This window comes from Canis aureus, chromosome 29 (genome assembly GCF_053574225.1).
Source record: "Canis aureus isolate CA01 chromosome 29, VMU_Caureus_v.1.0, whole genome shotgun sequence".
In the NCBI taxonomy this organism is placed as follows: domain Eukaryota; kingdom Metazoa; phylum Chordata; class Mammalia; order Carnivora; family Canidae; genus Canis; species Canis aureus.
This window is the reverse complement of record NC_135639.1, coordinates 32,751,615-32,766,726: the sequence shown is the minus strand read 5'-3', so window position 1 is coordinate 32,766,726 and position 15,112 is coordinate 32,751,615. Positions and strand designations below refer to the sequence as shown.

Sequence of the window (15,112 nt, the reverse complement as noted above, 5' to 3'; positions counted from 1 at the left end):
ACATTGTAGGAAAACAAAGTGCCATTTATTTATTTATTTATTTATTTATTTATTTATTTATTTATTTATTTTAAAGATTTATTTATTTATTCATGATAGACACATAGAGAGAGAGGTGGAGACACAGGCAGAGGGAGAAGCAGGCTCCATGCAGGGAGCCTGACGTGGGACTCGATCCTGCGACTCCATAATCGCGCCCTGGGCCAAAGGCAGGCGCTAAACTTCTGAGCCACCCAGGGATCCCACAAAGTGCCATTTAAATGATTAAAGAAAACCCTCATCTATGTCTAGCATCTGATTTTTAATAAGAAAAATACTAGCAGAAAAATGGATTTGTTACATTTGAGTTTGTAACAAAGAAAAGAAACCTAATTAAATATATATATCCTAGATGTTAGGAGAAAAAATTATGAAAAAGAAATGAGTGACCTTTTGACTCTCAAAAGCTATGTAGTTCTTTGCGATGGGAGGTAGTATAAATGAACATACATAATCCTAAATAACTTGAGAAAGAAGTCTTTAAAAATCCTGTGCAGTTATCCAGGAGCTCTCCGATTAACAGCATAGCTTTACTAGATGGAAGGGGAGAGGCAGAACTAAAGAATTATAAAACAGTAATACAAACCTTTATAAGCACTGGCAGTAACTATAAAGTAGGCTGGAGTTTATTAAAGATGTTTAAGGCAGCATAAATTTCTTAGAAAGTAATATGGCAAATTGGAAGATTAAGCCTCAGCAAGACCATCAAATTTCTAAGGGAGATAGAACCATCAGTTTATTATTTTACAACTGTTTGATTCAGTAGGGAGAAATAGTCTTTGATTTGGAAAAAGATAATATAAAAAGAATTATAGGCCATGGTAGGAAAGCAGCCAGTAAGTGGATCACTTGATCATGTTAAGTGCATTTCATTTTCTTCATTTAAATTAATGTCTTCTCTAGCTGCCAGTAAAGACTTGCAAATCTACCCATGAAATTGTTGTATAATATTTAAGAATTTCTTTTCTTTTTAAGACTTTATTTATTTATTTGGGAGAAAGAGAGCTCATGTGAATGGGGATAGGGAAAGAGAGGGCAAGGGAGAGAAACCCAAGCAGACACTCACTGAGTGCAGAGCCCCACACGGAGCTCAATGAAGGGCTTTCTGGGATCTGGAGATCACAACCTGAGCCAAAACCAAGGGTCGCAGACACTTAACTGAGCCACCCAGGTGCCCCTTTGAGAATTTCATAAAAAATATACTCATTACCTGGAATGGCCAAATCTAGATTTATTTATTTATTATTACTTTTTTTTTTTAAGAAAGGGAAAGATGTGGGTTCTGGAAATTCTTTTTTTTTTTTTTTTTTTTTTGGTTCTGGAAATTCTAAGCCTGTAAGCTTCTTACTGATTTTTGTTGAAATTCTGGAAATAATTTCAGTAGAAGTCTGTGAACATTTATGAAAAAAATGCTCATCTATAGAAATTTAAAGGTATCTACCAAGAACATACCACGTCACATTCACTTTCTTTTGAGAAGTTTATCTGTTCAGATGAATTAGAAAAATACTGTAACAATAGTTTCATGATTTTAGTGGTACATTTCACAATCTTTTGCCATATTTTTGGATAAGAAATGATGGTGAATTGTTTACCTTTAAATAGGTAGTTGTATAGTATTTAGATTTAGAGTAGGTCAAAATTCAAAACCAGCGTTTGATTACAGTGTTAATCTTGGGAGAGATCTTTAAGGCATCACAGTAGGATTATGCCTGTGTCAACATTTCCATTATTGATCTGTCTGAAGGGTTGGAAAGTACATTTATCTGCTTGTAGATTATTCAAAGCTGGACTTGGATAGCTGATACCATAGAAGGCAATCAGAAACCTCTCCCTAAAACCTTACCTCATTAACCTAGTGTATTTGTATCTCCCCACTCTCTTAACATACTTTGATACTTTATATGTAATATAAATTCATGATTTAGATTGCTTCAGGGAAAAGGGACTTTTTTTTGGTCTGCCTGATAGTTTTATCAAATTAATGTATCAGTTGTATGTGTCTTTTATTATAGTGTATCCTTAATGATACAGATTTAATGATGCAAGCAAAGTTGGAAAAGATTCTGCATAAAGTATATATATTTTTTATCTACTCTAGGAGTATGAAGCACGAACAGGGAGGACCTGTAAACCACCACCTCAGTCTTCAAGACGTAAGAATTTTGAATTTGAGCCACTTTCTACCACTGCCCTGATTCTTGAGGATCGACCATCGTAAGTATTCTGGTTATCATCAGGCACACTGTTTATATTTTAAACTTCAATATAAATTTCAATTTAAATATATTGAGAAATATTATTTTGGAAAATTTTAAAAATCTCAGTCATGTATCCTAAAACTTATAGTGAAGAATATATTACTGATGTCCAGACTTTATACATATTTTCTTGAAGTATCTCTGCACCAATGTGTGAAACAGAAAATCTTGGCTTTTTCATATCTATTCTTATTTCAACCCTCCTGCTTTATCTTAACAAGATAAGGCAATTATTTTTCCTTTCTTAACATTTAGTATGTACGTAAGACACGTGTGTTCTTGCCATTTGGCAAGAACTTGCCATTCCAGTTCCAAATTTTGAAATTGGAACTGGAAATAAATAATTACTGACTATCAACTCTTTGGTTTACTATTATAAAGAATACATTTTTCCCCCCTAAGATTTTATTTTATTTTTTTTTAATTTTTATTTATTTATGATAGTCAGAGAGAGAGAGAGAGAGAGAGAGGAGGCAGAGACACAGGCAGAGGGAGAAGCAGGCTCCATGCACCGGGTGCCCGACATGGGATTCGATCCCGGGACTCCAGGATCACGCCCTGGGCCAAAGGCAGGCACCAAACCACTGAGCCACCCAGGGATCCCCAAGATGTCTTGATTCTTAACTCTTTTCCCCTTCTTGGGCTCTCTGGATATATTCTTTTTCTTCTCTTAGACTTCTCTTCCTTCCAGTATAAAAATTCCTAACCTGTTTTGTCATTTTCCTGGTCCGCAGCTTTTCCCACCCATTATCAAGAGGAACATAATAAAAGACTCTAGAGCCAAATAGGCAGAGGTTGAATTGAATATTTTTTAGACATTGTGAGAGAAGAAAGTATGGACATAAGTATATTATTATTTTTTTATTCCTATTGCATTCCTTCACACTAAGGAACTGTGATCAAGACAGTCATCACTCCTTTCCATTGGTTAAAAAAAAAGCTTTTCAGAGATTTAGTTATGAGAACATGTCAGAGTTTTATTTCAGTCTTACTGTCAGGCCAGTTCATAGTGGTTAGATGAGTGAGAAAAGAATGCCTGGTTAAAAGACCTTCAGACTCTCCCAGGTAGTCAGCTTGAACAGGTAGATAACTAAATTCCCAGAAGAGTTTTCTTAAACTGGTTGAAATTCATCCAAAATGGATTAAGCTCTTTACCAGGACTGTTCATTTCTTCCCAGGAGTTCATAAAAATTCTATGCAAAAAGTTCTGTCCTAAACAGTATTTGGGACATATTTTTCTTTATGCCATATTTTATTCTGCAGTGAAACCTATTTCTTTAAGTCCTGCCTTCATGCCTTTGCTCCTTTATTGCCCTCACTTAGGTGCAATTCTTATATCCACTTCTCATTTACCTAACCCTTTAATGACTAGGCTTTATCTTTTCTATCCAGTCACGTCTTTGACTTCAACCTTCAGTGATCTCTGCTTCTCTTAAATTTTTCTTGTAACTTGTACAAGCAGTTCCACAAAATTGGAACTTGAAATAGTACACTAGACACAGTGAATTTATAAGAAGATCTCAGTGTGCTGAAAATGTATAAACAACTGAAAGAATGACTTTCTTTTCCATGCTACCATCTGAAATTAATATGGTAATTATAATAAATGTTACAGTTTCTATGCAGTTTCTGTAATTTTGTTTATCTGTAATATAGAGATCAACTTGATAGCTACTGTTCCCCTCAGTTCTGAGATGGCTGTAATTTAAAATTTTTGTTCACCTTTCTACAATTGGAGGGGTCTTTACATTTATGTAACTAAAGCTAACAAACGAAAGCTTTCCATGGTGTTAGAATATGGGAGTACCTGATCGCTCATCCCTCCTCTACTTCAACAGTTGAATACTAGATCTAGAGAACCAGTGAGAATGAAAACTTTCACTTTATTAAGGATAAGACCAGATGAGAAGGCATGGTGCAACTTGTTTATTAAATGGCACTCTGGGGTTCCTTGGTGGCTCAGTTGGTTGAGCATCTGACTCTTGATTTCAGCTCAGGTCATGATCTGAGGGTCGTAAGATCAAGCTCCACATTGGAGTCCAACACTTAGCAAGTAGTCTGCTTGAAATTCTCTCACCTCTCCCTCTGCCCCTCTTTCTGCTCATGCTCGCTCTCTCTCTCTAAAATAAACAAACTTTTAAGATAAATAAATAGTAAATGGCACTTCCTACTTTATCTCCTTCAGAATACCCTCTTAGCAGATTTGGGCCAATTCACATCCATCCCTTCATGGGCTAAGAAGCTGGAGCAGAGCCTTGTATAATCTGTAGTTCTGTTTCTGGATGCAGCCAAGTTCTGTTAATACTACTACTTTATCTATGAGGTGGCATCTGGGTGCGGTTGAAGAAAGGGGAAGAGGTTTTTCCTCAGTGTGAAATTGATTTTGGAAACTTCCTCTTTCATAGGTCACAGTGATAGTAGGAGGAAAGGAGGAATTTCCCTTTGCAAAGGAAGTTTGTGAATTGGTGCTACTTTTCCTTTTTTAGTCTCTGTAATTTTGCAGAAACATCCAGAGTCATTTACTGCATAGATCTTTATAGTCAGAACTTCTTTACATATGAAGCAACTATAGCATTTAATCATCTGAAGTTTCAGAAGATTTCAAATGTAGGAATTTCTGTAATTTTATCCTTTGGTTGTTAATATTCTGTTTATGTTTTGCTATCTTAATCCACCTTGCAATAAAGCTAGCCTTGGACAGGAAGGTAAGGACATCCATACAAGGTGACTGTGTTGTTGTGAGCCTCTTCTATGTTTTAAATCAGTGATGCTTATAGGACTTTTTAAAAACCACCAGTGGATAGAGGTACCTCCTCTTTCTCCTCTGGCTTCCCTATTTTTTTTTTTAAGATTTTATTTATTTATTCATGAGAGACAGAGAGAGAGGCAGAGGCACAGGCAGAGGGAGAAGCAGACTTTATGCAGGGAGCCCAATGTGGGACTCGATCCCAGGACTCCAAGATCGAGCCCTGGGCTAAAGGCAGGCGTTAAACCTCTGAGCCACCCAGGGATCCCTCCTCTGGCTTCCTTACTGAATTACTGCATACACAGTACCAAACCAAATGGAGAAATCCTTAAGATACAAGTGAAGGCTGACAAAGTGAAGTGTAGGTTTTTATGTGATACTTTTGAAAGGCAGCAAATGTTCATACCATGTATTTTAGCATGATATCCTACCTTAGATATTCATTGATGGTTTCTTCTCTTGACCACATAACTAATTTACATTTTTATGAGATAAGAATAATCTTTTTTTTTTAATTTTTATTTATTTATTATTTATTTATTTATGATAGTCACACAGAGAGAGAGAGGCAGAGACACAGGCAGAGGGAGAAGCAGGCTCCATGCACCGGGAGCCCGACGTGGGATTCGATCCCGGGTTTCCAGGATCGTGCCCTGGGCCAAAGGCAGGCGCCAAACCGCTGCGCCACCCAGGGATCCCAAGAATAATCTTTATCTTTTTTCATAGAGTGACTAAGAGTACTGAGTGAGGTGCTTAGTATTTCCTGAGTGATTATATTCACTCAGCCTTTGGTTTTCTTTTCTTTCTTTTTTTTAAGATTTTATTTATTTATTCACGAGAGACACAGAGAGAGGCAGAGACATAGGCAGAGGGAGGAGAAGCAGGCTCCATGCAGAGAGCCCAATGTGGGACTTGATCCCGGGATTCTGGGATCATGCCCTGAGCCAAAAAGGCAGACACTCAACCACTGGGCCACCCAGGCATCCCAGGCTTTGATTTTTAAGACTAAATAATCCTATTTTTAAAATTTACTTCTCCAGGCAAATGAATGCAAAATCAGTGGGTTTTTTTGGGGGGGGGTGGGGGGGAGATAAAAACACAAAAATAATATATGTATTTGTTTTTATGTTTTATTCATTCACTGTCTAGCCTATAATTACTTAACCTTTAGGGTGCTGAAAGCTCTGAGCTTCCTCAGAATGTCAACTATTAGTAGGATGCCTACCATATGAACCATTCACCTTTAGAGCATAATTATTGGATATGTACGATGTACCAAGGTTTTTGCATTTATGATGATTTGAAGAAGGGGATGCCAATACTTAGAATAATTAATAAGCCAATGATTATTTATGTACTGTTTTTGTTTAGATTATATAAGTCCTCACTTAAAAAAAACTGAAAACACAATAAAAAAAACGTGACATAGGACTATCTGAAAAGTTCTATTTCCTGAATGGTGTTTAACTCCTTTCTGTAAATCATTTCATGCTAAGACTGGCGTGCTTACCACAGATATAAATAAAGCTATCTGCTAGCCTCTTCTCAAAATCTTTCAGGACTAGGTCAACATAGTTTGGGGAACTATCTGGAAAAATCAAGGTGTGAATGGTCAGTGAAACAGTAACATGTATATAAAGGGACTGTATTCTCTCATTAATTAGGCCTTTATAACCATGGTTTGGGGACATGGTTCTGTATTACATAAAATCTGTGGTCTTTGTGCTTATTCACAGTTTAGTTCTATTTTCTTACATAGAGGATTTAGATAGCAAGTTACTGCTCCTCCTTTTTCTAGAGTCTAGACCTGTAGTCTCCATTATGGTAACAATTAGTCACATGTGGCAATCTAAATTTAAGTCTAATTAAAATTAAATAAAATGCAAAAACAAAACAAAAATAAAATAAAATTAAATTAAATGTAAAATTCATTCCCTCAGGCATACTAGCCACACTTCAGGTGCCTGGTAGCTTCATAACGGCTAATGGCTGCTGCATTCTGAACAGCACAAAAGAACATTTCTATCATTGCAGAAAGTTTTAGTACTGGTCTAGACCATGAGAAGAGACTGAGACTGTGCAGAGAAGAGATTGATCTATTTAGTTCTATAAATTCTGCTTTCTTAATAAATAGAAGACCAGATCCCCCAAATTGTATTCTTAAGTCTAGACTACTCTTTTGCTGAGACTTGTGGAAAAGAAACAGGAAGGGATGAAAGTGCCAAAAGCATTAAGATTCACACCAGGAGAAGCAGGCAGCATTCTAACTGAAACGAATGATCAGGTCCTTTTGGTAGAAAATAGTATTAACTGATGAGAAGTCTTAAGAGTAGATTTATAATTCAAAAACTAGAAATGAAATTTGAATTAAGCTGTTTTCTCTGCTGGTAAAATACAGATTTCTAAAGGTAGATGAAGTATAGCTATCAATCAAATAATTTTCTGTTGGGCAGCCCCAGTGGCTCAGTGGTTTAGCGCCACCTTCAGCCCGGGGCGTGATCCTGGAGACCTGGGATCGAGTCCCACGTCAGGCATCCTGCATGGATGGAGCCTGCTTCTCCCTCTGCCTGTGTCTCTGCCTCTCTCTGTGTCTCTCATGAATAAATAAATAAGATCTTTAAAAAACAAAGCTAGATGCTAAGGAGGTGGAGAAATTGGTCTTTTATTATAGGATGGCAATCAAGGTTCTTTTTTAAAATTATTTTTTGGGCTTCTTTTGGATAAAATATTTTGTTCAAGTATTTTTTAATTTCATCTATTATTGGTGAATTGCCTATATTTTTAATATTTTATTAGTAATTTCTCTGTAGTTTATATCTTGACTCTTCATGGGCTACCTTCAAGTGATATACATTTTAAATATATAAGATTATAGCAATATGCTTCTGCTTTACAGGTTGTAAAGCCCATGTATTAGGGTTCTTCAGAGAAATAGAAATCCCATGTATTAAGGTTGTTCTTTATATATATCCTATATGTAAGAGATTTATTAGAAGGAAGTGGCTTTCATGAATTTGGAGGCTGAGAAGTCTAAAGATCTGCAGTCAGCAAGCTGGGGACCCAGAAGAGCTGATGTTCCAGTTCAAGTCCCAAGGCTGTGAAGTAGGAAAGCTGAAAGTGCAATTTCCAGTCCAAGTTCACAGGAGAAGACCCATGTCCCAGCTCAAAGGCAGGCAGGAAGAGTGGGACAGAGAGTGACACACAAAACTAATCATTACATCTACCATACATTTTTGTTATTTTTTCTTTAAACTTTTTATCTTCTAAGAATCTGTGTAACTAGATTTCTATCTGCTATTATTTCCTTCTACTGAATTTTTTTCTTAAGATTTTTATTTATTTGAGAGAGAGAGAAAAAAAAAAGTGTGGTAGGAAGGAGCAGAGGAAGAGAGACAGACTCCCTGCTAGCAGGAAGTCTGATGTGGGACTTGATCCCAGGACCCAGAGATGAAGGCAGACGCTTAACTAAATGAGCCACCCAGGTGCCTCCTGAACATTTCTTCCTTCGTTCTTTCAGAGAGAGAGAGAGAATAAGCAGGGGGAGCAGCAGGCAGAGGGAAAGGGAAAAACAGGCTCTTCACTGAGCAGAGACTGATGTGGGGATTAATCCCAGGACCCTGGGATCATGACCTGAGCCAAAGACAGAGGCTTAACCAACTGAGCCACCCAGGCGGCCACTGAATGTTTTTTTAACACTTTTTGTAGTGCTGATCTGCTCTCTGAATACTTTTACTTTGAAATGCTTTTAAGATTTTTATCTCTGAGTTTCATGAATTTGATGATAGGCTTTGGTGTGGATTTCCTCGTGTTCCTTCTGTTTAGGGTTGATTGAACTTCAATGTGTCTGCATTTATCATTTTTTATCAACTTTGGAGAAATTGTAGCTTTATTCAACTATTTTTTTTGTCTGCCTCCTCTCCCCTTTCTTCTGAGTCAGTTAAACATATATTATGTTGCTTAATACGATTCATATCCCACAACTCAGGCTGTTTTGGGGGTGGGGGTTAAGGGATTTTTTTTTTCCTTTGTCTTTCATTTTGTAGAGATTTCTATTATATCTTAAATCTCATTTATTTTCTGCAGTTTGTAATCTGTCAGGCCCATCTTTTGTGTTTTTTCAGTTAAGAAATTATACTTTTCATCTGTAGAGATGCGATTGGATCTTGAGTATTTCATATCATGTTCCTGCTGTTTTCCACTTTCTTGAGTTATAATGAGTTTCCTTGAGTTATAATGTTGTTATCTGATATTTCTGCATTATCTCTGCTGATTTTTTCCTCAGAATAAATTGTATTTTCCTGCTTCTTTGCTTCCTTAGCAATTTTTATTGGACCCTAGCTTTTGTGACTTTACATAATTGGATGCTGGGCTTTTTGTGTTCCTTTAAATGTTGTTTGTCTTTAGTCTCATATGAAGTTCTTTGGAATTGGTTTGACCCTTTTAATCTAATTGTTGTTAGAGTGATGCTAGAAGAGCCTTTAGTTTAGGACTAGTATCCTTACTACTAAAGCAATATCCTATCTATTCACTGGATACCCTATCTATTAAGAGGTCTTTCCACTCTGGATGGACCAGTGTGATCTTTGAGAATGTTCTGCCTTTTCCTTTTCTGGTATTTCTTTCCTTGGCTACTGTAATTTGATCACACACATGCATAAATAGTACTCGGCCAGAAATTTGAGGGTCCCCCACTGTAGATCCCCTTTCTCTGTGCTCTGATCTGCAAAGTCTAGCTGTCTCAGCCTCTTCAACTCCAAACCCTGTTTCCTCAACTCAGCAAGACTGATGAGCCCTGGGTACTTCCTTCTAGCACTGAGACTTGGAAGCCCCAGTCTTTATATGCTCAGGCTTTTGTATTTGTAGCATTACCATGTTTGTTTCCTTTCTCATAAGGATCACTGTCTTGTGCTGCCTATTGTCCATTGTCTAGGAATTATTGCTTAGTATATTCATTTTTCTAATTAATCAAGCAGAGGGTAAGCCTTTTCCTCTTATTCCATTATGGTCTAAAGAAGTCTTAAGTCATTCCTCCTTGTTACAACATACATGAGGAATCTATGTTGAGAAGAAGAATCTACCTTGAGAGGTAAAATGTATCATTTGAAAGTTTGTCACTTATCTTTCCCCATCCTAGCCTGTTGAAAAAAATTTAAAACACTCAGGGTCACCTAGGTGTCTCAGGCATATAGCATGTGACTCCCCCCCCCCCCCTTTTTTTTTTTTAAGATTTAACTTACTTCTTCATGAGAGACAGAGAGAGAGGCAGAGACACAGTCAGAGGGAGAAGCAGGCTCCATTCAGGGAGCCTGACGTGGGACTTGATCCCGGGACTCCAGGATTGCGCCCTGGGCCAAAGGCAGGCGCTAAACCGCTGAGCCACCCAGGGATCCCCTTAAAAATTTTTTAAATTAAAAAACCTGACCCCTCAAACTTGACATTATAATGATATATTTGAATATATGGTAATACTCAGATGTCCTTCTTTCGCATAGTCATATATCTAAATCACCTGTTCTGTGAAGCTATTAATTTTATTTTTTTAAGATTTTATTTATTTATTCATGAGAGATAGAGAGGCAGAGGGAGAAGCAGGCTCTGTGCAAGTAGCCCAATGTGAGACTGGATCCTGGATCCCAGGATCACACCCTGAGCCAAAGACAGACGCCCAACTGCTGAGCCACCTAGGTGTCCAAAGCCATTAATTTTATAAGCCAAAATATATTATATGCAAGTGATTAACTGATTATCAAATTTGTTGTTAGAATGTTATCTTAACACTGTGAAAGTGGGAAGCAATTTGCTATAAAAGTATACCTGCACTTACCACATGACCCAAGAATTCTACTCCTAGGTATTTACCCTAGAGAAATGTACCCTGGAGTAAACATATACCTGCATGAAGACTTGGGGGTGAATATTTTTAATAGCTTTATTTGTAGTGGCCCTAAACTGGAAATAATCTAGATATTCATCCACATGGATAGAGCACTGCCCACCAATTAAAAGAAATACATTACTAATATGCAGAATAACGTGGATGAATTTCAAAAGTATGCTCAGCAAAAGAAGCTAGACACAAAACAATCTATATGAAATTCTTTAAAAGGCAACCAACTGTGAGTGCCAGGATGGCTCAGTTTTTAGGTGTTGGCTCTTAGCTTCCGCTCAGGTCATGATTTCAGAGTCTTAGGATCCAGCTCCATGTCAGGCTCTACACTCAAGGGGGAGTATGCTTCAGGATTTCTCTTGGTATCTCTGCTCCTCTCCTTGCCCCACTACTCTGTCTTTCTCTCTAAAATAAAGAAATCTTAAAAAAAAAAAAAAAAAAAGGCAACCAACTAATGTATAGAGATGAAAATCAGAGTTGTAATTAATTGCCTAAGGTAGGAGGTGGGTAAGTATTGAGTGCAAAGGGGTCATAGTCATAAGGAAACTTTGTAGAATGAAGGAACTGTTGTATATCTTGATTAATATGTTGGTTGCACCAAGTATATACATTTGTTAAAACTTGTCAGACTGTATTCTTGAAATGTGTTCATTTATTGTATGAAAACTATACCTCAAAAAGTTGACTAAAGAAACCTAGTAAGTGGGTTTAACAAACCACCTAGAAATATTGGCTGAATCTGACACATTTAAATAATATATAAACAAGTATACTACATCAGAATATAAATATAGTAACGTTTATATAACAAATATTAGCAACCTGGATTCTGATTATTTTCTAAAATGCAGAGTTCTTTTCAACCTTTTACTTAAGGTATGAAACAAGAAGCTTGGATAGAAATTCTTTGTATTTGGCTATTAAAAGGAAGAAATTTATACATTTAAAAGTTAGTTTTTAAAAAATTGGCTTAAGACATTTTTTTTCCAGAAATCTTCCTGCCAAATCTGTGGAAGAAGCTTTACGTCACCGACAAGAATATGATGAGATGGTGGCCGAGGCTAAAAAACGAGGTATAAAGTTTAACTCTGATTGGTATATTTAATTTACTAATGTCAATAGGCATCTAACCCGTTGGTTAAATTTCAACAGGAAGGATGATGAGAAATTAAGTCCATCTTTAAAATGATGCTGTTAAATAAATAAATAAATAAATAAATAAATAAATGCTGATTTCTCATTTTTCTAACTAAATCTGTTATTAAAAATGTCAAAAAAATTAAAAATAATAAAAATAAAATGTCATACTTTTTTTTCTGCAAGTACTTTTATAAAACTATTATGAGGAGAAAGGCAGTAGACTAAGAGGGTTCTTGTAATTGCAGTCATAAACCTTGGACTACTATTATTTTAACTTATGAATGAAAGTGATACGAATTTATTTCATGAAATTCACTTGTACAGTTTTTAAGCTTTTAAATATTATAATTTAATACTTTTAACACTTTAAGGTAACTTCCTATAGGACTGTGAGAATACGATTTGAAGTTGGAGTTTACTAATGTGACTTAATGGAGTCTCTCTAGATTCCCAGAAGTGTCATTTGGACAGGCGCATAAATGTCTATTCTGGTGTAAAAATTCACACATTTATTTATTCTCTCCTCCAACCAAAAAGTATAATGTAAGGATAATTTAGCAGTATTTATTTACTAACCATTGTTAGTTCAGGATACACTTTTAGAAAATATTATACAGCTATATATATTTTTAGACACATGCCTTTTAACTCATTTTTTTTCTTTGACTTAAGTTAATAGAATACTAATGTATACATTTCTATCTTGTGGCTTTATTTTGGAAATAAAGTTAATTTTTAACTGTTATAAGAAACCTATAAGGCCAGTTATATCTTTCTAAAAGCTGTATCATTTAAACATTGGTTGAATTTATTTTACTGTCTCAAATTTGAAATATTCCTAACATACCCAACAAATTTTAATTGACTCTGAACTTTGACTTTACTAGTTGATTAATGTTTAAGATAGTTATTGATAAGTATGTGATGCTAACAACATGATATGATAGAAATAACATTAAATTGGGAAATCGGAAGGTAATGACTTTAATCTTCTTTGACACCGCATGTAAATAAACCTAATGTTAGTTTTCTCAAGACTGTGAAGTTTGGGGGGGTGGTTAGGTTGACTAGATTTAGGCTTTCAAGCCATTCTGTCTATACTTTTTTGGTTTATTTTATTATTTTATAACACTTTTTTATTTTAAAAGCAGTGGAACTCTCTCCAACAAAACGTTACATAGGAGTGCCAAAGTGGCTCAGTTGGTTGAGCTTCCAGCTCTTGGTTTTGACTCAGGTCATGATCTCATGGGTTGTGGGATCGATCCCCAGGTCAGGCTCTATGCTCAATGGGAAGTCTGCTCGAGATTCTCTCCCTCTCCCTTGCGTCCCGCACCCCCTGCCCCAACACCTGCTTGCTCTCTGTCTCTCTCTTTCTCTCATAAAATAGATCTTAAAAAAAAAGAAACCTTATATAGATTTTAATATTTACAACAAATTAAAGAAAGAGGAGTTGCTTACTTGACCTCCTGCTTACCCCTTAAAATGATTACTGAGGTATTTGTGAAACGCAGTTAGTAAACATTTAGGCTAGCTGACCATTGAAGTCCCCATTGGTTCTAAATTATGTATAAACAGATGGGATGCCTGAGTGGCTCAGAGGTTAAGCATGTCTGCCTTCAGCTCAGGGTGTGATCCTAGAGTACCAGGATTGAGTTCCACATTGGGTTCCCTGCATGGAACCTGCTTCTCCCTCTGCCTCTGCCTCTCTGTCTCTCATAAATAAATAAAATCTTTAAAAATTATATTTTAAATATATTATTATATAATGTATTATATTTGACAATATGATGTAATTATATTTTTTATGTACATATCTATCACTTCTCTCTTTTTTAAAAAAAGATTTTATTTATTCATGAGAAACACAGAGAGCAAGGAAGAGATATAGGCAGAGGGAGTAGCCCGATGTGGGACTCAGTCCCAGGACCTGGGATCACAACCTGAGCCAAAGGCAGATGCTCAACCACTGAACCACCCAAGTGCCCCTATCACTTTTCTTTTTGAGGCACCTCTTATTTCAGAATTGTGACTTCTGATTTTCAGAGGAGTGTTGTGTATTTGTTAATGGTTTTTTAAATTTCAATCTAATTAGTAAAGTGAGACATCATAGTAGAAAGGGTAAATTATAAAAGTACCATTGGCAAAATTACTTTTTAATATCATTTAAAAAATTTATTTTAGAGAGCATGAGCAGGAAGAGAGATGCAGAGGGAAAAGGAATGAGAGAATCTCTCCTTGCTGAGCATGGAGCCCAGTGCAGGGCTTGACTTCATGACTCTGAGATCATGACTTGAGCATAAACCAAGAGTCAGATGCTTAACCAGCCGAGCCACCCAGCTACCCCTAATGTCATTTTTAATACCTCTTTTTTAGACTTAGATAGAAAAGGGCATATGACCTAACTTTTTTGTATTGAATTAATTTTTACTTGTTTAAAACAGAAATTAAAGAAGCCTATAAAAGGAAAAAAATAATGAAAGAACGATTTAAACAGGAAGAAAATATCGCAAGTGCAATGGTAATTTGGATCAATGAAATACTGCCCAATTGGGAAGTAATGTAAGTAAGCAGACTTTTCCTGAATTCCAGTCTGTCTCCAAAGATCTCATGTTTCTAATACTCTATTTTTATTACTTCCAACATGTATCTTATGCTTTGGCTAAATGAAACTGTGAATCAGTGTCTGAAAATTTTCATGATTATTTCTGTGCCTTTAATTTTATAAATCCCTCAGTCTCTAATACATACTTCCCTAACTGACCACCCTCTATGCCTGTCAGAATCTTATCTATCCTTTGAAGATATCCATCTGAATGCTAGTTGATCTGTGAAATGGTAATTTCCTGTTACCATATTTTCTTAATTCTGACATGTCCTTTGTCACAAGATGCACTATTGATGTAATAGCAGGTTTTTGTAAAGAAAATATTAAAGACATACATTCATTGTAAGATGCATTTATTAGATGTTAAATATTAAAGTGATTTTTAATATGCTTCTCTCATAAACATAAATTTGCTATATACGACCTTTCCCTTC

General features: G+C 36.0%; 1 protein-coding gene across 7 annotated transcripts in view; it reads left to right on the top strand.

Annotated features, from left to right (window-relative positions):
- The window catches only part of TBC1D12 (TBC1 domain family member 12), a 121,874-nt gene that overhangs the window by 80,661 nt on the left and 26,101 nt on the right, over positions 1-15,112 (top strand). For all 7 annotated transcript variants that reach the window (XM_077878333.1, XM_077878334.1, XM_077878331.1 and 4 more), the window contains 3 exons: positions 2,141-2,256; positions 11,924-12,006; positions 14,515-14,632. In XM_077878333.1, the coding sequence (XP_077734459.1) occupies positions 11,982-12,006; positions 14,515-14,632 (143 nt within the window). In that variant the 5' untranslated portion in view covers positions 2,141-2,256; positions 11,924-11,981. The remainder of the gene's footprint in view (positions 1-2,140; positions 2,257-11,923; positions 12,007-14,514; positions 14,633-15,112) is intronic.